Source organism: Carcharodon carcharias, chromosome 10, assembly GCF_017639515.1.
Source record: "Carcharodon carcharias isolate sCarCar2 chromosome 10, sCarCar2.pri, whole genome shotgun sequence".
NCBI classification, from domain to species: domain Eukaryota; kingdom Metazoa; phylum Chordata; class Chondrichthyes; order Lamniformes; family Lamnidae; genus Carcharodon; species Carcharodon carcharias.
The window spans coordinates 43,723,138-43,750,250 of record NC_054476.1 but is presented as its reverse complement, the minus strand read 5'-3'; the positions used below and the strand labels follow the sequence as shown (position 1 = coordinate 43,750,250).

Sequence of the window (27,113 nt, the reverse complement as noted above, 5' to 3'; positions counted from 1 at the left end):
GAGTATGCAGCATCATGCAGGGAGCTAATTATTCAAAATTCCTTGATAATGGCCCAGATTAATCGCATCTTCAAAGAGATAATGACACAGTTTACTTGACACACAAGAATAGTTAAGTGCTTTTGTATAGGAACGAAAAGTTGGGGAGGATTTTGAGGGAACACTGGAATTTTCAGCAAGTGGTAAAACTGGAAATATTCATTGAAAGAAACTATGCGAATTCATCCTCATTATCCACCTTTGGATTGGGCTGCTATGCAATATTAATATTTACATTTGCATTTGTATAGTGTCTTTCACTTTGAAACATCTCAAAGCACTTTACACATCAAGTTATTTATTCAAGTGCAATGACGGTTATAATGTAGTGAAAAAGGCCACTGTTGAAATTAGCATTAAACATAAATGAAAAAAAAAATCAATAAAGCTTAAAATAGTACATTTCAAATATCATAATTCACCTGTCCATTATTCCAACCAAGGAACATCTTTAGGGATTTTGGATTAGAGTTTGCATTACTTTATTTCCCAATGCATTTCTTCTATTTAGTTCAGAAACCTAATTCTACAGTTAATTAGACAAATCATGCCATTGCTGCAATGCTTGAATAGCATCTGTGGGGTAACAAGCACTTATAGTTTGAACTGCTTCTGTGATGTCATAACAGATAATGTAATTTGACGCTATTATCAAAAGAAATTCCAGGGTGGTGGATTACATGGTGAGCACGTTTCATGGTTGTAACAATCAAGAGCCCTCTTATTTAAACAATCATGCATTAAAACCGAAACCCACCTGCGTTTTAAATCATTAATAATAGATCAATGGGCTATCTGGACACATAAGGGCTGTTAGATTAGGGCGGGAATTGAGGTGTGAGGGCCAAAGCAGGCGGCAAACTGTCTGGCTCCTTGAAACACCAGGCCCAGCTAGGGGATGTTAACTCCCGGGCTTCATGTTTATTTCTCAACTCTGGCTCCTACCTGAAATGGCACCACCATTGAAACGACCCCCTGCAAAATAAATTTGGATTCGGGCGAGGGATTAGGGATCTGTTTATCAGCAATTGAGGAGGCACAGAGGGAGTAAACTTGGGAAAGAGGAGGCCCATCTTATCCTTGAGGGGTCGTAAGGAGCATTTCTATTCCTCCTGGCTCAAATAGTACTTATAATTAAAAAAATATATATTTCCCCTGGGCCTGGGTCCTTGCTGCCTTCAGCATTTGCTTGGTTGGTTCCATAACCCTCGATCCTTACTGAACCAAAAAAGATCGATTTCAGTTTTGAAATTTTCAGTGGACCTAGCATCAACAGCTTATCGAAAGAGATTTTCACAACTCTTTAGTGTAAGGAAGTGCTTTCTGCCATCAGCCCTGAAAGGCCTATCTCAAATTTTAAGACTCTGCCCCAGCTTGTCCTGGACCCTCCCAAGAGAGGAACTAGTTTCTCTTCCTCTATTCTAAAAACTCCTTTGATTACCTCAAACACCTCAGTTAGAAATCCCCCACCCCTTAAGCTTCTACATTCAAGAGAATACACACCTGGCCGGGATTTTCCACCCCACCCCTCCCCCCGGGTGTGGGCGGGTGGGGGGTGGGGGGGTGCGGCAAACCATTGAAATCTCCATTCACACTGTTGGGACCAGAAGACCCCGCTGGAATGAGGGGGGCTGGAAAATTCCGACCTTCGTCTGTGCAAGCTTTGTAAAGTAGCAAGTCAACAATATAGAAGATCCCTGTAAGATGATGCCGATATCAGGATATTGCTTGCAAGATTATATGCACTCAAATTGCGTATCAGTTCTTTTGCTGATCCTGTGATGGCTTCCCATTCCTGCAATCGTCTGCTGTTAAAAGCTTTTTTATCCCCCAAAGTGATCAGCTGTTGCCATTGTTCTGTGTCTTTTTCTAAGCCCAATTTTACAATAGACATACGTCCTCTGATCAGAGTAATGCATAATGTAGTCTATATTAATATTGTTCATACCAGCTGTTATGGTATAATCTTTAGGTATAGCACCTCAAGTTTCAATTTATATTTTCCACTGTTCATATAAAAACTATGGAAAATTAACATAACAAAGATTTAAGCTATTTGTTTCTTGTGATCGTTTTAAAATGGGGCAGGATGATGTACAACCAGCAAGTGGGTAAACGTACACTAGAGGGCATTCTTGTTTTCAAAGAGTTTCCTCAACCCTATCAGAAATCTGTGGCATATTAGAAAGGACATTTCAGCTCTATGAGGTGGCTATATGCCAGAAAACTGATTCATCAAAAGCACTAATATATTTCTCAATATCTTAAAGAACATAAGTACATCCTCTGTTCACTGATCCTATTCCATATAAACTGAAAGAATCAGATACTCTTGATTCAATATAAAAGACTTTTCTGGTAAGCACACTGCAACAAAGCTCAAAAATGTAAAATTTTCCTCTCATGCTGTTTGTAGTGATACCCAGAGGGATCTGTCATGTCAAACCTGTTTGGCTATTACACAAATAAAATTTCATGACTGCTGAAAACCTTCTTTCCCTAAGTGACTTTTAATCAAATATAAGCCAAGACAGTGAAAGCAGGATTCCCTTCATCCACTGCAAATACTACAGCAATGTTAGTGGACTGGGGAAAGATCGAGCTGCCAGATTACACCAGATTCCTGCCTGTCAAATCGTCCAGTGCAGGCAGCAACTCCCCAGAAACACACAGCTAAATATGCATGAACTTACTCAAGTTCAATAGTAATAGATAGAGCAATGTGATCCTGTCATAGTAACAGGCATCCAGTATTGCTAATGACTTGTGGAAGCGACTTAAGAATGAAATGGTCCAACATAGGAAGTGTAAATCATGGAACAAGTGATTCTGCCTCCCTTATCAGTATATCCTGCGGCAACCAGCCCTTTAAAGTTGCTACAGCTGCCAAAGTCCTCCAGGAGCAATGTTCCATTCCACCCATCGGGTGGAATTTTACAGCCACATTGTGGCGGGGGCAGAGCCGTAAAATCCCACTGGCATAAAATTCCACCCAATATCTCTCCACACTGTGGGCTGACTTACTTGCTTTGACATATCTTTCTAATCAACTGATAACTGCAAAAATCTGATCTCTTGCACATTTTAGTCTCCAGTAAAGAATGTCCCTTGCAGCATTTGCTTGAAACCCGACTGATTGGGTCCTTTGCCCTTCTCTCTCTCTGTTCTTCTCCAGTCAATGATTCACCTTTAGGGCTGCCAATATACCCAGCTATATCTCCTCTCAGTTCTGGGGCTGGATTTTAAATGCTCCCGCTGGGTGTGTTTACAGTGTGAATACAAGTAAAATCGGGTAGGTGCCCAATCCACCACATTCCCACTCACTCCTGTGCTCACCCCCATTAATAGAAGGTGGGCAGGTGCCGAAATCAGCACATGGCCCACCATATTTTTAAAAAAACAATTAAGGATCAATTGAACTTGTTAACAAGCAAATTGACCCTAATTATACGCTGCCTACACCATAATATGGTTGGCATGGGCGTGCAGGTGAGAGCGGGCAGGCTGTTTTTTCAAGGGTGGGAAGGAAGGGGGCACTATCTTCAGGGGGGTGCCCTTTGCGCATTGGGGAACCCTGCCAAAGATAATACCCCACCTTCCTTCCTACATGCCTGCTCTCCAAATCTCCAAACCTCATCACTGCCCCCCCCTGAGCTGGCCAAACCCTCCCCACCCAATACCCTGGTCTTACCTCACTCCGAGATCCATTGGGCCACCTTCTTGGGACTTGTTGAAGTCTCAACAGCACCCACTACTGAACTCTTGGTGCTGCTGGAACCTCTGGAGCTACCAGCCAATCGGATTAGCTGGCAGCTCCCGAGGGCAGGACATCCTCCGCAGTGAAGGGCGGGAGTTCCACTGTTAGACAACTTAGTCCGCCCTCAGCATGTTATGGCTGCAGGGCAGGCTTGCATGAAGTGTCTCGGTATCCAGTTGACTTTCTTTCTGGGTCTGGGGCAGGCTGTCTGTTACCCTCATAAAATTCAGCCCCTGGTGTGGGCTTAAAAAAGTCTCCTGCTGAGTTTAAGATGAAAGGGGTCTTTTCTGGCTAATGCAGCCTGGAATGAGACAATTAACTCTCATTCTACTGGTTTGGAATAGATGGAAAGCTGTACATGCTGAACCACAAACTGGACTTTCTGGCTCGAATACACATCTTTAATATACATCTTGACTTCATGAAGCTTGTGGCTTTTGAAAAAAATTGTGAATTCTCTTTATTTTAAAATGCAATACTTAATTTGCTACATTGAGTTTTTTTGTGAGGGTAAACAACATATCATAAATCTCAAAATCTGACCATCTGTACGGCTCAGTACATCACCTATTGGTACATGACGTTAGTCTGGGTTTGAGATCCTGGTCCTCAAATACTCTTTTCATCAGTCAACCAAAGGCGGAGCCAGAACATTGGAAATGATTATCAATCTCATTATCAATGTCCGCCTTTGTCAAGAGGAGGCTCCCAAGGCATGGAAAATGATCCACATTTTTATAGGATCTCACTGTTGATCTTAATCTAGGTGAGGGTGGGGATGGGGGTTGGTGCTGTGCTGTTGGATATGGTTGGGAGAGGATCAGTTTTCCAAGTGTTTAGTGAAAGGCCCATTTTCCTGAATGCTTTGGAGACTAAGATCATGGTTTAGCCTGCAGGCAGCAGTGGTCCTCACACTTCTATATGCTTCGGAGTCTTGGACAACCTAATGCAGGCACCTTGAAGCCCTGGAGAAATAACATCAGCAGTGCCTTTGCAAGATCCTCCAAATCCAGCAGCAAGAAAGGAGGTCCAACAAAGTGTCCTCTCCCAAGCTAATATACCCAGTTTTGAGGTGCTAATCACTAAAAACTAGCTCTGCTGGGAAGGACATGTCACTTGTATGCCTGACACTAGGCATCAGAAGCAACAAATCTACTCAGAACTCAGTCACAGTAGGAGACTCCCAGAAGGACAGTGGGAATGCTTTAGAGGTGTTCTCAAAGTATCCCAAAAGAGGTCAAAATACCAGCTGACTCATGGGGGGGGTGGGGGGGGCGGTCCCTGGTTTGTGTCTGACCAAAATGGAGAAGTTTAATTTGGGAAGGCACCGAACGCATCAAGAGACTTGGTGAGGAACATGAGTGGTGATGTTGAAGCTTTGGAGAGAGTGCACAAACCTCCAAACAATTCATCCACTCAACCCTTCAAGCACTGCCACCTGCCCCACATGTGCTAGAGACTGCAGTTCGTATATTGGACTTATCAGCCATCTCTTGAACCTATCGAACTTGAGTGGAAACAAGTCATCCTCAATCCCAAGGGGCTGTCTAAGAAATATTGGTACAATTATCCATTGAACCATCAGGTGAGCCTGGCCAGCTCCATTGTTATTTAAAATAACAATTTGATTTAAAACTCTTTCTTATGAATTATAGATCTATGAACTATAAGATGCAAGCCTCTTGGGATTGAGAATGACTTGTTTCCACTCAGGTTTGATAGGTTCAGAGATGGTTGATAAGTCCAATGTACGAACTGCAGACCCTGCCACATGCGAGGTAGGTGATGGTCCTTTTCTGAAAGGATTAAGTAATGTCTTCGACAATTCTGTGGTAATAAATAATACAATTACACTCACTGTGATTTTTATTTGTTATTGAAAATAGACATTTAATCAACTCATGTTGTAAAGATATATCTGTTTTGTTTGGTGAGGGCCAAATGGAAGTACATACAAAGCAAATAGCTAAGTGAAAATCATTTAATGGAATTGAATACGTTTACTGGAAAGCATTATTGTTGCCTCAGCAGCATAAGTTTATTTCCTTTCTACTTTATTGTTGCCTCTCCTAAAGATGCTGGATGGCCAGAGGGCCATTCATGACAAGAAAGAGCCAATTGCCAGCAATGCCTTAAGAGTTGAGAACATCCTATCAATACTGCAAGCACTTTGAAATAAGTATATTAGACAAAAATAAATATATGGTAATAGAAGCAAAATGCCTCCCAAAACTTTCTAGTGTTTTTCTGACAGCAGCTGGAAATGTCTGTGGAAGGTCTTAGGAATGGGCAGTAGCAAATTAGGTGAAGATTCACTTACTAAATGCATATTGAACATTAATTTACATTACATTTGGCTGATGTCTACATTGAACTGAGCCCAGCAAGAAAACTGCAATGGGTGTGTCTTCTTTTAGTTTCTGTCTTCCTACTGTCCCTTTCATTGTTGAAAATAGGACTTATGACAAAAATCACGCCCTAAGTCTTAAATTAGTGCCTTTGTTTCTTTATAGCTTTTCTGAAGTCAGACAGAAATTAGAGTGTAACACTTGAAGTATGATGGAAATACATGAGTGATGTATCTTTTCTATATTTCTCTAGGTCAATAATTACTGATCATATATATAGATGCAACACATTTTTATGAGGCTACACGTTTGTATTAATCCTGCTGCATATCTATCTATGTGGCAATATCTCTCCAATAGTAATATTTAGCAGATACCACAAGCCAGGAAAATATTATTGCTTCTTCATAGTCACATAAGACATAGGGCAGGATTTTCGGGTGGGGGCAGGAGGAGTGTGAGTGCAAAGGTCTGCACATGCGCGGGGGAGCACGCATTGAAAGCTCCCTGAAGGCAGAGATAATAAAATAAAGCTTTTGAAAATCGGAAAAAAATGTCCCCACATAGGACTCACGTGCATGAACATAAACATAAAAATGTTTTGACATAATTTTAATTTTAAAAAAAATTAATGTTGGAAACCTCATCCCACCCATGGATGAGATTTCCTAAAAGAATCTAAAGGCCGCCTGGCTGATTTGCCCAACCACCAACCGTAAAGTTGGATGAGCAGTGGAAAATGGCAGTTAATTGAAACTTTAATGGTCTTAATAGGCCTCTTAATTGTCGTCAGGTGTGCGGCCGACTCTCACGCATGCCCGCCGACCAAAATATTGCGTGAGTGCACAATGACATTTGGATGCGCGCCCCAAGTCATTGTGCGCTATTTTATGCCTAATCGGGTCAGGTGTGCGCCTGCTCGTGGGACATAAAATCCAGCCCATTGGCAGGATTTTCCATGCCTGCCAGCGCGGGCGTGTTCGGTGGCATAAGCGGACAATATGGCACAATCACTTTCAAGATGGCGTGAAACCAGTTTGTGATCATCCGCTCAGCTGCCGATGGTGGTCCACGTTTCCCACCATCGGACGTTGGGAACCTCATTGTAATACATCAGCGAATCCATTATAAGGCCAGCTCGCTGGACTCACCCCCCCCACCACTGGATTGACTGTCCACATCAGCGGGAAAGCATGCCGACATGTTTCGCAACATCACATAAGTGACATGCACCTGGAGGGCTGTACTTCGCTCGGGACTTCAAGGTTTGTTTGCCTACCTTGTTGCAGTCGGCACTCAGTTATCAGACATAGCCCCACATCACTTTTAGGGGAGATCAGGGGCAGGTCTCTACCTACCAGATCAGCCATATGTGGGTGGCTTTTCAATGGCTGGAGAGTAAGGTTTTGCTTGGGGAAAGGGGAGAAGTGGCCTCAGGCAAGGGAAGAGGCTTCAGGATGAGGGCTGTACTGGGGAAGGAGGGTAACCCAGGGTGTGTGTGGGGACACATGTTGATCTGTGCAAGTGGCCTCAAGATGATGAGGGCTGAGGAGACAGTCTCCAGAGGAGATGAGGCCAGATGGACATGTAAGGGTTTGTGTGAGAGTGTGAGTGGTGATGTCCCTTGAGCTGGCAGTGAATGAGATGACAGTGAATGTGTGATGTGCTTGAGTGCGTGCGTTTAGAGTGATGAGATGGTTGCCATACCCTGGCAGCATGGATGAGTCATTCATCCTCTATCTGCATTGGATGGCCAACCTCTTCTGTGCAGCATTGGCACTGATCACCGCTGCCACTGCCTCCCAAGTCTGATTGGTAACGCCACTGCCCATCCTGCAGCCAGAGTGGAGGTAGAGGACATCACGGCGGGCCTCCACAGCGAAAAAGTGTTCCAGTGACACTTTGCTAAACCTGGGGGCTGTAGTCTTCATGCCTTTCATGGACATCATCCCTGCAGTAGTCGTGGGCAGGAAGCACTGAGATTATGCGTGCAGCTGAACTTTATATACAGAGCCTGGCATGATGAAGCGGGGAGGTGATGGTAGGCGGGCTCTCTTCACCCACCTGTCATGGAAATGGCATGTTTCCTGGAATGCATAAATAATGTGGTGGGTTTGGGACGATACGCCGTGAAAATCTGCCATCACGGCCAGTGGGTAAAATGTTGTTTTACTGGCCTACTATTGCACTCAGTACAAATTTGGGACGAATCCAGCCATAGTGGAAATGGGGTCAAAGTTTATGTAGGATTTTAGTCAAGGTATTGAGCAAAGAAAAGCATTGCAGCTCCCATTGGTACTTTTCTTTAAAGCAGTCATAACCAATGTAGGTAACAAAGCATTTATAGTACCATAAAAAAAACATAAGTCATTTCCCTATTCCTCCTTTCTAACTCCTTGGAATCTGCCATATACAGTGTATTAAAACAACAAGCAATGAAATTTACAATTGGGATAATGGAAACACGTATATTCAAAGAATAGTGTAGCAAAAGCTGCCCTTCTTGCATGCAGATAGTCCCTTGGCTAGGTGTATGCAATTCATGACCTTATTGATCATTTGGAAAGCTTGGTATTAGATGCAGTTATTTTTGACTATACTGTTGCTGCTGGGCTGTCCAACAGAAGCAAATACATTGATCTGTTCTGACAGGGGCAGTGACTACCTGGAATAGACAATGTAACATGGATGCCTGGTTGATGCCGGAATTGTTACCCTCCAGGCATCTGAAATGAGCCATAAACAAAAAAAGGTCAATGTTGCTGTGACCTTAACATGTATAGCTAAAAAGTGGCTTCTAGCAGAGCTGAACTCAAATAACATGGTCCATTATTCCCTGCTTTGAATTTGCAACTTCTGATTACCTTGAGTGTCCATTTGCTCTAGGAAATAAACTTGTCAATGGCAAAATTCACTGGGAAAGTTCCATGAAACTCTTCCACGTTTATGTTTTCTCTTGCTGGCTATGGAGGGTTGCATTATCAGAGAGAGAATTTATGGCCTAGACTTGTTAGAACTATTTTGCACCTTTATGAAGCTTTCCAGCTGTGGCCAGCCTTAGTGTTCCCCACCTTTAAAGGTTGGTGACTTCCTTTAAATAGTGTCAGAACCACTTGGTTTCTTCCCAGTCAGCCGGCAGGCAGGCAGCCAGAAAGCAGCATGGGTAGTGCTGACTGTACGCCTGACCCATGGTAATCACCTGCCGGCACCACTTTCACCTGGTCCCTCTGTCCTAGTGAACAGGTGTGGACAGTGAATACCCTGTCCCCCCAGCCACCAAAATTGTCCACGATCAAATTTCTAGGTCAATATGTTTGCACTTTCATTGATTTTGATTCTCTCCTTTAACTACTGAATGGAGTTTTGAAATGAGTGAAGCCTGGTCCCTAGCCATTAATTTTGCATAGAACTGTGTTTGCCAACTGCTTTACCGTATCTACACTGACAGTTGTGAACATTTGTACTGACACACAAGCCATAGTGTATTGAATTAAAGCATCATGACTGAAGCTGCATAATGTTCCAGAAGATTCAAGGTGAATTACAATTTTTTTTAATGTATCTTCAGACATTTCACCATGGTCACCTCTTAATCTCAGTACTTCATTTTTATAACTCTGTCTTCCTTCTTCTTATATTGCTCCTGATTCAGCTCTTTCTCTGTTTATGGGGTGGAATTTTACACCAGAGGGATTTTACAGTCCCGCCGAAGTCAATGGACTTTTGAATGGCTCGCTGCATTTTACAGCCCCACTCCCACCCCAACAGGGACGTAAAATCCTGCCCGATCATGTCTGCCGTTTTGACAACTTATTTCAACTGGGTTAGCAGCTTTGTAAAAATAACAGAATTTGGGCTCTTAAGTTAATATTGCACAGCTCTATTTCAACCCCTATGCTAGTTTATAATATATATTTTTAAAATTTCAGCTTTTCTCATTTCTCATCTTTAAACCCCAGCACTCTCCCTGTCTCTCTTGTCACCTCTCACTCAGCCTTTAAGCTGGAAGAACCATTTCTTTAATCCTTGATATCCATGTCTTTGTCTCTGGTAAGTTTTCTGTTATTTGGACCTGATCTCTATCTGTTAACATCTGCCAACCTAACATTCTGGGAACCTTTTCCAGGGTGCCTAGTGGCAACTGGTTCCAAACAATTAACGTGGAAATCTTTACAAATATCACTTACTTTAACACAAACATAAATCTGCAGCAAAATCAGTACTATACCAATTAAAGAACATTTTCAATTCTATCTAGATCTTCCAAACCATTTTTTTAACCACAGTCCACCCAACCATATCATTTCCCCCTCATTGCTCTCTTCATTTGATTATCAAAGACAATTTTAATAAGGTAACATCATGTAGGCTAAAGACTATTTGCGAAGCTAAGAAAATTATTAATTTTGTTTGTATTAGTTGAAAATGTATAGATCTCAGATATGTCCATCGCAAAGTGCTGCCACAACCTCTGTTGGTTTCTGTAGCATAGGGTTTCTGAGCACAAAAGCTTTGCTAATGTACAGCAGTACTAAGGTAGTAATGATAGAAATTGGATAAAGTCACTCTGTTGTTATTGGCTCATTTGGTTACATCTCATTATGTTTAGATTGAAGTAGATTATTAGGAAAGATTGGAGATTCAGTAGAGTGTATCCCTGAACAATTTTATGCTCTTATGTGAGACATCCCAAATTCCTTGGCCCCACGTTCAATTCTAGCCTTGAAACTCTGGAATTATCTCCCTAAACTCCTCCCCTCCATCTTTCCTACCTTCGAACATTCCTTTAAACTTAGCTTTTTGACCAACTTTTCGGTCACTTGTCTTAATGTTTACTCCTGTGCCTTGGTGTCAATTTTCTGACTTATCACATTCTTGTGAAGCACCTTGCGACTTTTTTAAAACAAATATTAAGGGTGCTATATGAAGACAATTTGATTGTGCTTTACCTGGAAACTGGTAGAACACAACAAAATTCTCACTGGTATCTTTCTTTAAAAGAGTCAGTGATATTCTTACACATCACCCTACATCGGGAAGGGCTGGATAATCCTTGGAGATGCATTGAAAATCTGTCAATATCAATACATCATCAGCTGAAGGTATCATTACGATGAATTTGCCATTTTTTTCCCCAGCATGGAGCATCCAATTATAGCAAGCTATGGCACCTATGAGCCAGGATTAGCATTGCAGAAAATTACTTTATTCACTTATTTTGTAAGTTTTATCTCCAACATTTCCTCCTCCTTTCTCATTGCTTAAACCCACTTCCACACTAGGGGTCAAAATATTCTTTTTCGAGGGATCATCTTGAGATTTTCTAGAGGACTACTTTTTGAATTTCAGGGGGTCCTTTTTCATTCTCACTAACTCCTCTATTAGGTGATACAGTCACATAGTAACATTACCGCCTGCATTAGTGTTGACATATGGGGTACTTGGACTTGTACAGAAGCAGAATTAGAAGAATTCGTCAATAGCCTTTATTATTCATCAACTGTCCATTAAATTTAAAGCCACAACACACAAGCAAGGCATTAACTTTCAAGACAACACAATATTTAAATTGGCTCAAGAAAAGTTAGCAACAAAATTTTTTTCAAAATAACTAACCCACACTTCTACAAAAATCTCCTAAACATACCTTCTGCCAACTGGTGAGGTCACAACTAATATGTTTTCTTCACATATGCACAAAGCTTCAAGATTTTAACCTACCTTATTTACTGCATCACAGATCTCAATCTCAGATTTAAGTTTAACAATTGGTTTAGTAGTGACATTGATTGAGCATCAATTACTATCTGCAGAAGAGAGTTCCAAATTTCTACCACTCTGTGTAAGTAGAAGTATTTCCTAATTTCACTCCTGAAAGATCTGGCTCTGATTTTTAGATTATGCTCCCTAGTCCAAGACTCCCCTAAATTAATCGATCGTTTAACCCATTACATTTCCTTCATTACAACAGTGACTATACTTCCAAAATATGGCTGTAAAGCACCCTGGGATATCCTGAGGTCATAAAAAACACCACAAAAATGCAATTCATTCATTATTGTTTGGGTTCTTAGTATATACAAAATTTTTGCATGTTGTCGCTAACACAGCCACTACAGCTCAAGTAATTCACAATATGCAAAATGCTTTGAGATATGATAACACAGAAATGCAAATCTTTCTTCTGAAATAAAACTGTTCAGTATTAATTTATCCAATTAATACTGTAATTATTACAATAGCATCTGCTACATTTTTTCCATACAGTAGCAATAGTTCCTGAACTTATGCAGGCTTAAGCTAGAAACCCCACACATTCATTTCCAAGGAATTTATTACCTCAATTACTTCAGGTTTTCCTGCCTCCCAATTAGCTGAGCATCCCTGTATTGACAGGTTTGAAACTGTTCTATCTCCCTCACAGACTTCACCCTGCACTCTCCCCACTGCACTGCAGCCTTTCTCCCCCTTTGCAGCCTTTTTCCACATTGCTCCCCCTTTGCAGCCTCTCCCTCACCACCTCTGTCCCCTGCAGCCACTCCCTTGCTGCCTCTCCCCCCTACAGCTGTTCCCTCACCACCTTTCTCTCTGCAGCCACTCACTTCCTGCCTTCCCCCCCCCCCAGCTGCTTCCTCGCTAACTCCCCCATCCTGCAGCCGCTTCCTCGCTGCCTGTCTCCCCTTGCAGCCTTTCTCACCACTGCTGTTATGGTGCTAAGGCCTCAAGCTGAACCCTGGCAATCACCATCCCAGGGCTCACTGCTCCTCCAATTACAGCTTGTTTCTCTCCCACGTTTGCTGCTGATAGGATCACTAGTGAGCCTATCAGCAGTATGCATGGAAGTGAAACAGCCTGTGATGGGAAGATCAGCTGTTACAGAATCCATCAATTTCATGTATGGGAATGAATTTTTTCTGGTCACCCACATTTTGGGAGCTTCGGGGGCTAATTCGCCCGCTGCCCACATGTATTTTGAACGCTCCTCCACACTATCCTCAATTCATAAGGAGAAGCCCAAGCGAGTTGTGAACATCTTGGCCAACCTCTTAAGAGTCTTCTGAAAATGTGGGGAGTTCACCAACCTTGGCAAATTTTTCTCCCACACCCCAAGTAGCTTAGTATAGACTGTACAAGTGGCATTGAACTCAATTATCATCCTTCAAGTCCATCACTCCAGCCAAGATGCTTGTCGGTGACCCAAGAAATGAAATTGAAACCAAGTTAAGAGACAGGCAATCCATGGAATGGAACCTGAGAGAGGAACAAAGATAATTTTAAAAACATTTTGTTCAATGAATTTTATGCTCATTAGGGTGAGGGATATTTGTACTGGAACTGGAACCTACATTCCACAATATATTAACAAAAATTGCTGGAATAACTCAGCAGGCCAGGCAGCATCTGTGGAGAGAGAAACAGAATTGATATTTCAGGTCAATAAACTATCATCAGAATCGGAAATAGTTACAGATATTACAGGTTTTAAGCAAAGACAGAATGGGGAAGGTGGGGGAATGGGGGAAAGAACAAGAGTGAAGGTTTGTGATAGCGTGAAAGACAGAAATGAGTAAATGAACTGAACTGAAATGACCAAAACGGGAAATGTTAACTTTGTTTCTCTCCCCTGATGCTGCCTGGCCTGCTGAGTATTTCCAGCATTTTCTGTTTTTATTCCAGATTTCTAGCATCCACAGTATTTTGTTTTTGTGTTGATGTTAATAAACAGCAGAATTATTACCAGAACTTGTAAAGAATTATTACCTGCATTTGCTGTCTGAAAAATTGGGAGCAGTGGTTATGAAATTGTTGAAGGTGATATTGAGTCTGGAAAGCTGCAATGTGTCCAGTTGAAAGATGAGATGCTGTTCCTCGAACTTCTGTTGAGCTTCATGCAAACAGTGTAAGAGGCAGAAGATTGTGTTGGAATGTGACAGAGTTAAAGTGGCAAATAACCAGAAGCTCAGGGTCATGCTTGTAGACTGAATAGAGGTGTTCAGCAAAGCAAATCAAGCTTCTCCAATATAGATTGTTAAGACTGGTCCCCAGGCAAGGCCCCCCAATTTGTTAACTTCCCAGATGGGACCACAATTTTGTTATGCTCCCGGGTGAGGAGGAATGTGCTGGCTCCCCTTCTTTATTCACCCCTCCCCCCAGTTGGTCACAACAAGGTTAATTTAAGAGGGATCCCTTCCCCCATGGATATCTTTTCCCATTTCAAATGTATTTTTTTTAGAAGGAGCCAATTTAACCAGCCTTTCTTGAGTCAAAGAAAGAGTAAGTTTCTTGGTTACAAAACCCTGAGAAAAAAATAATAAAAATACAACACAGGTACACACAGATCAGAAATGAGAAGTTGAGTCCAAATAAAAGTTGAAAAGGATATATGAATCAGTCTTTAGCTTGTCCGTGAGGTGTAGATGGCGAAACATTGCAGCCGTTAAGTTGAGTGATTCTGGTAGAGCTAACTTTGGCAGTTTCATAGTTGGTTTGGAGACAATTGCTTCTGTAGGTTGGCTAAAGAAGCTGTCCGATTTCCTTTTTGATTGTGGCTTCTGCTGAGCCTTGCCTCCAGCAACAAAGAGAGAGAGAGAGACTTCATCTGGAACTGCAGGGTGACTAGTTGGTCTTCTTCTTGCTGTCACACACATAGCATACGAGCATACACTACATTGCTCTGCAACTAGCTTTTTAACCCATTTTTCCCTGTGTATTCCTAAAATGGAAAAAAAATCCATGCCTTGTGCCCAGAGTCTGTTTTCTTTCATCTCAGACCATTTTACATATTCTGAGATATAAACCAACAAAGGAGATGGATTTTAGATGACTGCTGAGACGTGGTAATCAGTCCTCGTCTCCGTAACCACAGGAGATTAAAGTTCAGTCTTTTGCATCTTTCCTATCTCCATTTTAAGTGTCTTTGCTTGAAGAAGGCCATGACACCTTTTCAGGTGTGACATTCCCTGTTCTCTCAGGACAGCCAGTCAGTATAATCCACATAGGACTTTTCCAGAAACTGGTCAGTTTACATTAACAGCCATCTTTTGCTCCGTGTCCTTGCTTGTATTTCTTTAAAAACACACAAGTTTTCCTTAAAAAGTTCAATATGACCGTAAGCAGTTAGTGGCTGTAATTGGCCTCCCGTGACAAGACGAAACAGCATCATGAGCAGTAAATATGATATACTAAACTGAATGTTTACTATACTAAACAAAAGAGTGACTCGCTGTTTCATCTGGGCTCTCGACAGTGGGAAGAGAGGAAGTGAAAGGGTAAGTGTTGTACCTCTTGTACTTGTTATGGGTAGGGAAGGGGGTCTTGGGAACACTTGAGGAGTGCACCACGGTGTTGTGGAGCGAAAAGTCCTTTCAGAATGCTGACAAGAGAGGAGAGGGGCAGATGTGTTTGGTGGTCACATCATGCTAGAGGTATTGTGGTCCTGGGAGGGAGAGATGACAGCTGAAGCATGGGAAGTAAGACTGCATGGTCTGGATTTCACAGGGGAGGGGTGTGGGGTCCCCACCCTCCAGCGTAAAGCTGGGAGTGAGCTCACCCCCACTTGGCTGGCTTGCCTCACAGCCAATTAATGGCCAACTTAGGAGGAAGTCCCACCTCGCACAGCTGCCAGCCAATTAAATGGCTGGCAGCTGTCTGGTGCCAGCTGTCATTGGTACTGGTGGGTTATCACCTGGACCAAGCTGGCAGTCTCTGACAAGGGGGTTGGGGAGACTGAGTGGACATGGCAAGAGGGAAAGGAAACATTGGGGAGCGTGTGGGAAATCTTGGGGTGGGGCTTCAGATGGGTACGGGGGCTCATAAAAGAGGCCTCTTCAACCCCTCTACTCCCCACACCTGACCGGTCACCAGCCCTTCCAGCAAAAGCTGCCAGGCTGCACATTTGGCATGGCCCTCTCCGGCCACAGTTTAAAACCCCGCGACAATGGTAAGCAGCCCTTAACTGGCTATTATCTGGCCACTTAAGGGCCTCAATTTGCCCTCAGGCAGGTGGGCCTCCTGACATCTCCTCCCACTGCTGGTAAAATTGCAATGAGGATGGGGGCAAATAGGTAGGTACTGGGAACAGCACAATGGCAAGGCCCGTTTTATGGTCTCCCGCCCGCCCAGCCTACCAACCCAGCCTGAGGGTGGGCCATAAAATTCAACCCAAGTTTTCCCACGTGATCTATTAGATGTACAGCAAAGCACCCTGTACTTGCTCCAGCCATATACCTTCACTCCAACCTCAGAAGAGGACTTTACTGTGCCAGTATGATGTGTTTCCATTTCCAACACCAATCTTCGAGTGAAACTGCCAATTTAGCATCAGTTAGTACCAAATTAAGTTTAGTTTTACGCTGTTGATTCAAACCTACAAGGAAATGGGGTGAGACTGCTATAACTATTTCCACAAAGTCTTGCATCCATCAAATAAGGGATGCTTTCATCCCAATAAAGAAGACCATTCTTGTAGCAGAATTGTTGAACATGGTAAAACATGTAATATTCCTGCAGATGGCATTATTTGTCAGTGTTGTTCCTGTGCAAGACAAACTGGCCAGTTTCGGAAGAGCAATAATAGAATACAAAATATTTTCAATTAGTATTTTAAATTAGTATGCATTAATCCCACATTTTACAGTAATTTACTGTACTAATAAACCCCCAGCTGTCACACAGCCACATCCTTCTCTGCTGGGATTATCACTTGTCCTGGAAGAATTTTAAAAATAACTTATTGCTAGCTTAGTGATTGCATAAATCCCCAGGTGCTTTACTTACCAACTGCACAGTGCTAAATCCTATTTCCAAAGCATCTACTTAACAAGAAATCTCACTACTGTGGAAGATAAAATAATGTGAATAACGTAATCAATGTTAATCTGCATTATGTGTTTTACTAACTGTACTACATGAAGCTTTTAATAATAAGCTTTAATAAGCTTTAATTTTTGAAAGTACAAAACTCGAGAGGCTTTTGGCAGTATAAATTAATACATTTCCATGTCAGATTTTCTATTTAATTTAAATGTTATACCAAATGTTATGCCAAAGAATAGAGCTGATATAATGACTGTGCATAACTATTTTCTTTGAAATTGGTTAAATACGAAATGGAAAAGGTCTATTTAGTTCCACTGAAGTCTCTATTGTATGAAACGTTCATTCTTTTCTCATAGATTTATGCAAAGATGCCTCATCGAGTGAAGTGTTCCTGCTGGCTTCTGCTGCTCTTGCCAACATCACGTTCTTTGATTCAATGGCCTGTGAGATTTTGTTGCAGCTGAATGCAACAAAAGTTCTTATCGAAGCCTGTCGTGATCCACAGAGAGTTGACACTCCTTACTCCAAAGATCAGGTTATTATGTTTAGATATCATATCATACATGCAATAATGGAATGTATTTGAAGCCTTATTCTCGTTAAAGAGCTAAAGGTAGAATATGAACCAACAAAAATGCACATGAAAATTCACTTCTGAAAAATGATTCCAATTTTTTCTGCAAATTTGAAGATATGGTGTGGAGACTTAGCTTTGACTGCCGATCAGATGCAATATCAATAATGCAGCCATTGTCAAATGAACAAAATAAATTGTAAATGTTTTTCCCACCCTCATTTTCACTGACACACATATGTATAAGCAAAAGCACATTTCAGAATCACAGAATTCACAGAATTGAATTCGCAGAATTCACATTTGTACTCCTGCCACTTGCTTTAATAATGGGGCAGTACTTTAAAAATCTAAATATTATCTTATCTCAACTGCCCTGCGTTTTTCCTTTGTGCTGTGGAAAAGTTACCATTTTTAATTACAATGTTCTAACAGTGTTACCCCTATGGAATTGTGAAATTATTAGTGAAGTGCAAGTCATACCAATTGTGTGATTCAAAGTACTTTGAAGGAAAACAGGATAGACTGAGTGGCAAGTTGTAGGAGTGGTGACCTGCTGTGAATCTGGAGGATTTGCATAAGTAGCAGCCATCTGGAAAAAGCACTGGAAGACCAAGGGATCATGCCCTGCCAACTATTGGTTATGTTAACTTACAAAGAAGAACAGTTCAAAGGAGTCAGCGTTCCCTGCAACAGAATGAATTTTACAACAGGGACTTTGTTGCAGGGTGGCCGCATTGTACTATTAATGATAGAGTTGATCTGCAGAAACTTCTTGGATGGAAACATTAAGTTTATTTACAATATACTCGGCAGCAACTACACGTGTGCTTTCAACTCCAACTCTATCTCTGATTGCAGATGTACCCTGCGCTACTCTCCTATTGGTTACTACAGATCATGTGATCTTCCTTAACAAGTATTATTCTTAAAGGTACATTGCACACTAAATAAAACCATAATTACTACATTCCTCCCCCTTTAACTTGGCTATACATATTATATTTACAAGTACATATTTTTCAAGACAACATAATATTTATACTAAGTAAGGAATTTACAAGCTCAGTCTTTCAGGTGGTTTACTGGTATATGTGGAATGTCGCCGCTCCACAACTTCAGATTCTTTATCAGGAACTTTCTTTTCTGGAGTTGCCTGAACAAGAGGTGCTTCGGAGGGCACTTGCAGTTCTGTATCCTCAACCCTTACAGGAACATCAGACATGTCTGTCCTGGGTTGAATATCCTCAACAGGAAACGCAGACCCGGTCATGGTCACTGGTGGAACAAAATCTTGATGATTTATCTTGCTTTTCCTTAAATGGTCCACATAGTTACAGGTGATCCAGCCTTCCACTTCCACATGGTAAGATAGAGATCCAGTCACCACACTTATTTTACCTGGTAACCACGTTGGTCCTTCCCCAAAGTTTTTCATATATATGGTCTCCCACGGTAAATTTCCTCTCTCGACAATACCAGTCGTGTCTAGTTTTCTGGCTTCTCTGACTCCTTTCCACCTTCCCCTCTAAATTCGGCATTATTAAGCTCAATCTTGTCCTGAGACGGTGTTTCAACAATAACTCCGCAGGTGTGACACCTGTTGTTGTGTGAGAGGTAGTCCTGTAATAAAAAAGAAAGTGCACTAGCTTGGTTGCCAAGGAATTACGAGTTAGCTTTTTTATGCCTGCCTTGAACGTTTCAATCGCTCATTCAGCCAGTCCGTTTGAGGAAGGGTGGGACAGTGCAGTTTTTACATGAGTGATACTGTTGAGGCTGATAAACAGTTGAAACTCAGCACTCATTAATACCATGCCACTTTCGTAAACAGCTACTTCTGGCAGTTTGTGAAAGACAAAATTCTGATGTAGTTCCTCAATTGTAGTACGCGTTGGTGACTTCATCTCATAAACGTTTAACCATTTTGAATGGACATCGACAATGAGCAGTAACATTTTTCCCAGGAAAGGTCCAACCTAGACAATGTGTAACCACACCCAGGGTCTACCTGGCCATTCCCATGAGTGTAATGGAGCTGTCACTGGCAACTTTTGCAGTTGCTGACATTGCACACAATGCTTTACTAAACTCTGTATTTCACCATCCATCCCAGGCCACCACAGATAGCTGCATGCTATGGTCTTCATTCGAGAATTCCTGGATGGGCACTGTGTAGTTCAATTAAAAATGGCTCCCTTCCCTTTGGAGGAACTATCACTCATGTTCCCCACAATAAGATGCCATCCTGGCTGGTTATTTCATGTCTTTTATTGAAGTATGGTTTCATTTCATCAGATAGAGGCTCCTTTGACCAACCATGTAGCACTTGTTCTCGTACTTGAGATTGGACTGGGTCCCGACTTGTCCAGTCTCTGATCTGTCGAGCACATACCAGCAAGGAATCTAAGAAGTTTAACAGTAGAACAATTTCCTGTGGAACTGGGGTGTGCTCATCGTTTTCTTGTAAAGGTAAATGACTAAGAGCATCGGCGTTTGCGATTTGATTACCAGGCCTTTGTACGAAAGTGTATCTATGCTATCAGAATTAAGGCCCATCATTGTATTCTTGCAGAGGCAATGGGTGGTATAGCTTTGTCCTCACTAAATAATCTGAGCAATGGTTTGTGGTCTGAAATGATTGAAAAATGGCGGCCGTCTACGTCTGGTGAAATTTCTTGACACCAAAGATGATGGACAGGCCTTCTTTTTCTATCTGTGAGTATCCCTTTTCTGCTGTGGTGAGCATTCTTGAAATGTAACCTATAGGCTATTCCATTCCATCGTTCATCCGATGAGAGAACACTGCTCCCACTCAGTAGGGAGATGCGTCACATGTCAGCACCAATTCTTTCGTCTGACCATAATACGCTAACAGATTGGGCAGGTGCAACAATTGTTTCACCTTTATGAAAGCTTCTTTCTGGGGCACCTCCCAAGACCAACATTGGTTCTTTTTGAGTAGAGAATGCAGGGGAGGGGCAGCCCTGTAGACAAATTGGGTAAGAACCACCCATAATAGTTGATCATTCATCGGAATGATTTGAGCTCTGAAGCATTCTTTGGTGCCGGCGCCCCTCTTATGGCTCTCACTTTCTCCTCTACTGGAGACCTAATAGATTACCTCCCTTGCTTGGAATGTTCACTTTTCTTTTATTTAGACACACTCCAGCTTGCAAGAAATGTTTTAAGACTTCTTCAAAGTTTGCCAAATGCTCTTTTTCTGTGAATCCTGTCACCAATACATCGTCTAAATAGACTACAATCTGGGGCAGTCTCTGCAGTAAACTTTCCATTGTTCTCTGAAAAGAGTACAAGCTGAGGAGACACTGAAAGGCAATATATTGGTACTACCCTTTATGGGTATTAATTGTGACAAATTCCCAGAAGGCATTATCCAACTGTAGTTGTTGATAGGTATGACTCATGTCAAGCTTTGTGTACATCGTCCCTCCTGCCAGCTTGGCATACAGGTCTTCAATTTTTGGAGTGGGGTACCTGTCCAGTTTGGCTACTTCGTTAAACGTCAGTTTATAGTCCTCACAAATTCGGACACTTTGGTTGGGTTTAAGGATGGGGACTATGGGCGCTGCCCATTCTGAGACCTGAAGAACTTGTATAACACAAAGTTACTCTAGCCTGTTCAGTTTCTCTCAAAGTGTCTGGTACTGGTCTCGCCTTCATAAAACAAGGGGTTGCTTCAGGATCCATATAAGTCTTAGCCTGCGGGCCCTGGATTTTCACCAGTTCGTCCTTGACGACGGTGGTGTACTTTCTAAGTTGCTCTGGTAGCCCACTTGCTCTCAAACCAAAAATTTCAGCCCATTCTAACTTAATCCCCTTTAACCAATTTCGCCCCAGGAGACTTGGCCCTTCACCTGCTACCGCTATCATGTGTAGCTGTGCTGATTGGCTTCCATAATGGACAGTTACCCTGCTTATGCCTTTTACTTTGTCTTCACCTGTGTAAGTTTTTAGTTTGACAGCAGTTTGTTCTAAGCTTAATTGATGTTCACCATTATTCAAATACCTGAAGATATGTTCCCAAATTACTATAGTGGAAGCTCCCGTGTCCACTTCCATTTTGACAAGTTTGCCATTGACTTTCACTGTGTCAAATATTGGTTCTGTCTTTCTAGCTTTCAGATGAAACAATGAGTAAATGTCTGAATTTGTTGTTTCAGACTCTTCCACATTATGGATTTCATTGGGCTTCTTCTTTTGTTTACAAGCCTGCTTGAATCTTTCCTTGCACTGTCTCATTATAAGTCCATCTCTGTGACAATAATAACATTCGATTTTTTTAAACTGCCAATCGCTAAAAGATTGGTTGTTTCCACCTCTCTTAAGTTTATTCTTCAATTTCACTGCTAAATTATTTTTCTTTATTCTTCGGCTAGTGAGGGCTATTTCCCACTTATCAACAGAGTCTTGCTTTTTCGCACCACTTTTGGCTGAGGTTTCCCATCCGATGTGGAGGACGGTGCCATTTTGCGCACCCTGTATTGCTTTTGAACCTCCTACGGCACTTTCCATGGCCAGTGCTATCTCCAATGCCTTCTTGAAATCCATATTCACTTCGGACAATAATCTTTCCTGAATAATGTCCACTATCACACCACATACTAAACGACCTCTGAGCATGTCCTTCAGTCCTACAGATCTCACAAAATTCTGTTAACTGCTTCAAATTTGCCACATAGCATGCAATTGTCTCACCCTGGGCTCTATTTCATGAATTAACTCTGATCCTCTGCATTGTGACTGAGGGTTGGGTTGAAAATGACCCTTCATGAGGTCTACCAATTGATCGAAATTCTTTGAATCCGGGGCACTGGGTGCTGTCAAACTTCAAATCAAACCATAGGTTTTTGCTGCCACAAGTACTTAAGAGGATCATTTGCCTCTTCTCTTCCCCCTTAATCTTGTTCACTTGAAAAAAGAACATGAGGCATTCTATGTATTGAGACCAATCATCTGTGCTGGTTCAAAAGGATCAATTCTCCCAAACTGTGGCATTTTGAGAGGGGATAACTTTTTCAATTCTAACAGAGCTTACTATTTACAATCACTGGGTAAGGTACAGTGCCAATTTCTTTCTAACTTGATTTTTGCTGTTCAATCCTGTTTTAACCTTGTAGCCAGTTTGTTGTAGGGTGACCAAGTTGTACTATTAATGATAGAATTGATTTCTAGAAACTTCTTGGTTGAGAACATTAACTTTATATACTCAGCAGCAACTACACGTGTGCTTTCAACTCCAACTCTATCTCTGCACTGACAGAGGAGGTAGCCTGCGCTACTCTCCTATTGGTTACCACAGATCATGTGATCTTCCTTAACAAGCATTATTTTTAAAGGTACATTATACACTAAATAAAACCTTAATTACTACAGACTTGTTGTCGATCTAAAGGGCTAAATAGCCAAAAGGGACAGAAATCAGGAACTTTACCTCACTTGGTAGCACATTGCTCAGCAAAACCAATTTTCAGCAACATTGCATTCTGCAGGTCAGAATTAAGGTGTCACTAACCTTTTGCAAATCTAGCTGTACAAATCATGCTTTTCTATTTTAGTTTGGATAGAGTGTATTGGGGCCTTTGTTCCTGTGTAAAAATAACAGTGCTGATTTTACTTCTTTGTGCCATTCATCCTCTTTTAAAGTTAATGTCCATTGCAGAAAACTTTAATAAAAACAAAAATACCTGGAAAAACTCAGCAGGTCTGGCAGCATCTGCGGAGAGGAACACAGTTAATGTTTCAAGTCCGAATGACCCTTCAACAGAACTAAGTAAAAGTAGAAGAGAGGTGAAATATAAGCTGGTTTAAGGGGGGTGGTGGGACAAGTAGAGCTGGATAGAGGGCCAGTGATAGGTGGAGATAACCAAAAGATGTCACAGACAAAAGGACAAAGAGGTGTTGAAGGTGGTGATATTATCTAAGGAATGTGCTAATTAAGGTTAGAAAGCAGGACAAGCAAGGGTCAGATAGCTCCAGAGGGGGTGGGGTGAGGTGAAGGAATCGAAAAAGGCTAAAAGGTAGAGATAAAACAATGGATGGAAATACATTTAAAAATAATGGAAATAGGTGGGAAAAGAAAAATCTATTTAATTATTGGAAAAAAATGGGGGGGATCAGAAAAGAGGTGGGGATGGAGGAGAGAGTTCATGATCTAAAATTGTTGAACTCAATATTCAGTCCGGAAGGCTGTAAAGTGCCTAATCAGAAGATGAGGTGCTGTTCCTCCAGTTTGCGTTAAGATTTACTGGAACAATGCAGCTGGCCAAGGACGGACATGTGGGCATAAAAGCAGGGTGGAGTGTTGAAATGGCAAGCGACAAGGAGGTCTGGGTAATGCTTGTGGACAGACCGAAGGTGTTCTGCAAAGCGGTCACCCAGTCTGCATTTGGTCTCTCCAATGTAGAGGAAACCGCATTGGGAGCAACGAATGCAGTAGACTAAATTGAGGGAAGTGGAAGTGAAATGCTGCTTCACTTGAAAGGAGTGTTTGGGCCCTTGGACGGTGAGGAGAGGGGAAGTAAAGGGGCAGGTGTTGCATCTTCTGCGGTTGCATGGGAAGGTGCCATGGGAGGGGGTTGAGGTGTAGGGGGTGATGGAGGAGTGGACCAGGGTGTACCAGAGGGAATTATCCCTGCGGAATGCTGCCGGGGGTGGGGGGGGTGAAGGGCAGATGTGTTTGGTGGTGGCATCATGCTGGAGTTGGCAGAAATGGCGGAGGATGATCCTTTGAATGCGGAGGCTGGTGCGGTTATAAGTGAGGACAAGGGGGACCCTATCATGTTTCTTGGAGGGAAAGGAAGGTGTGAGGGCGCATGCGCGGGAAATGGATCGGACACGGTTGAGGGCCCTGTCAACCACCGTGGGTGGAAAACCTCGGTTAAGGAAGAAGGAAGACATGTCAGAGGAACTGCTTTTGAAAGTGGCATCATCAGAACAGATGTGACAGAGGCGAAGGAACTGAGAGAATGGGATGGAGTCCTTACAGGAAGCGGGGTGTGAGGAGCTGTAGTCGAGGTAGCTGTGAGAGTCAGTAGGCTTGTAATGGATATTGGTGGACAGTCTATCACCAGAAATTGAGACAGAGAGATCAAGGAAGGCAAGGGAAGTGTCAGAGATGGACCATGTGAAAATAATGGAGGGGTGGAAATTGGAAGCAAAATTAATAAATTTTTCCAGGTCCAGACTAGAGCATAAAGCAGCACCAAAGTAATCATCGATGTACTGGAGAAAGACTTGTGGAAGGGGGCCGGAGTAGGACTGGAACAAGGAATGTTCCACATACCCCATAAAGAGACAGGTATAGCTGGGGCCCATGCGGGTACCCATAGCCACATCTTTCATTTGGAGGAAGTGAGAGAAGTTGAAGGAGAAATTGTTCAGTGTGAGAACAAGTTCAGCCAGACGGAGGAGAGTAGTGGTGGATGGGGATTGTTCGGGCCTCTGTTTGAGGAAGAAGTGGAAAGCCATCAGACCATCCTGGTGGGGGATGGAGGTGTAGAGGGATTGGACGTCCATGGTGAAGAGGAGGCAGTTGGGGCCAGGGAACTGGAAATTGTTGATATGATTTAGGGTATCAGAGGAATCACGGATGTAGGTGGGAAGGGACTGGACAAGGGGAGAGAGATTGAAGTCAAGATAGCAAGAAATGAGTTCCATGGGGCAGGAACAGGCTGACACGATCGGTCTGCCGGGACAGTCCTGTTTGTGGATTTTGGGTAGGAGGTAGAAGCGGGCCGTCTGAGGTAGCAATATAAAACTTTATATTGTTGACTAAAGGCCAATGACACTTGAAGTAAGACTGTGCTCTTGGTTTTTACTGAGTTGATTGAGTATCACCATTGTTCTCAACATCTCAGGAAAAATCATTCCAGAATTTCTTGGGCATGAGTAAGTTGGGTGAGGACATGATCAAACATGGCCTCAGGGGTCTTTGAATGTCTGTGAATGTAATTTATCTAAAGTATTTTTTGCTACTTTTGTTTATCTATAATATCTGAATTAAAGATTTCACAGACTACAATGCAGGGATTTGCAAATTAATTACTTTTGGCACGTGGGTCAAAGAATAATTTTATCCAAGCCTAATATTTCCAGTTTTTTGTGTTTATTGGGAATTCATTATACATGAAATTAAGTGCTGATTATTTTAAATATTTAGTGGAGTATTTAAGGAGAACAGAAAGAGGGGACACAGCTCTATTAGAAGATCACTGCTGTGATGAAAAATATTAGGCGGGATTTTCCGTGGGTGTTGGGCATGATCGATGGCGTGAGCGGACAATATGGCGCAATGGTTTTACAACGGTGGGAAACCAGTTTGTGATCGTCCGCTCAGCCTGCCGATGGCCGACTGCATTTTCTGCCATTGGAACTCATTGTAATACATCAGCATACCATTATCAGGCCAGCCTGCCGGATTCGCCCCCCCTCGCTGGATCGTCCATCACAACAGTATATAAGTGACGTGCACTTGGCAGCCTGCACTTTGAGGGGAACTCAGAGGTGAATACACAGTAACGTTGGACTTCAAGCTTCAGGGGCGCTGGGTGGGGGGGGTTCAGGGTTAAGGGCAGCCCTGCTGTTGAGGAGACTTGTAAGGGGGAGTGGGGCAAGTGCAGCCCTGCCATTGAGGCAGCCTGTTAGGAGGGGCAAGGGCCTGCCGTTGAATATAGCGCACAAGCATTTGAGGTGTAGGATGGATGAGGGAAGCGGCCATGTTTTCGGGAAATCTGTATAAAATGACCATTCTGCTGCAGCTGAGACAGTTCAGGCACAGCCACGTTGATGTGATTCGAGTCAGGCTTCTAGCTTATCTGTCTACTCAAGCAATACAGAGGAATCAAAGTGCCACCAAGTGCTCCAAAGCTTTTCACCACCACCCTCCACCCCCTACCCTGCTCACACCCCCACAGTTGGATGGCTGCACACATTGTACAATCTCCTCGCTAAAGCATGCCATGGAGCAGTCACTGCTGGAGATGCTCACAGCCCTTTGCAATATCAGCATCCTGGTTTGGACCAATCTCCCCCATGGTTCAGGCTAACAGTGAAGCCTTGCAGTGCAGGTTAGGAGAATGCCTGCATCTGAGCTGAGGGCACAGCATGCAATCCAATGGGCAAAGCTGCCACCAATCGGTTGAGTGGACTGGGGCAGAGATGGGTGGGGGTTCGGGCAACCGTGCAGCACACTAATCTCTGGCCATCCAAGTGATGGCCAGCACTCTCCAGGAATCATTAAGGGCATTCAAATTTAACCAGGACAGGTTCTTAGTACAACCATGCTAACCACATGTCTGTCTCTTCCATCCTGGAGGAGGAGTACATCAGGATCATGGAGCCTGATGAACTAGCTGTATGCCTTGTGGCATAAAGAGAGCGAAGACGATGGAGGAGAGAGAGACTGAGGCTCCTGGCTGTGCAGAAGCAGGGGCATCAACCTCAGGTAGAAGGGGCAGCTGGAGCTCCCGCACAAGCAATCGAAGAGTCGCAGCAGGCCATCGCTGGTCAGCGCCTGGCGACACATACAGTCTATAGACGCCGCATGTCATTCCTGCAG

At 42.8% G+C, this 27,113-nt stretch overlaps 1 protein-coding gene across 1 annotated transcript in view; it reads left to right on the top strand.

Moving 5' to 3' along the window:
- LOC121283523 (protein inscuteable homolog) overlaps nucleotides 1–27,113 on the top strand; it is a 281,439-nt gene that overhangs the window by 192,628 nt on the left and 61,698 nt on the right. Inside the window, exon 7 of the mRNA XM_041198199.1 lies at nucleotides 17,319–17,497. Within this exon, the coding sequence (XP_041054133.1) occupies nucleotides 17,319–17,497 (179 nt within the window). The remainder of the gene's footprint in view (nucleotides 1–17,318; nucleotides 17,498–27,113) is intronic.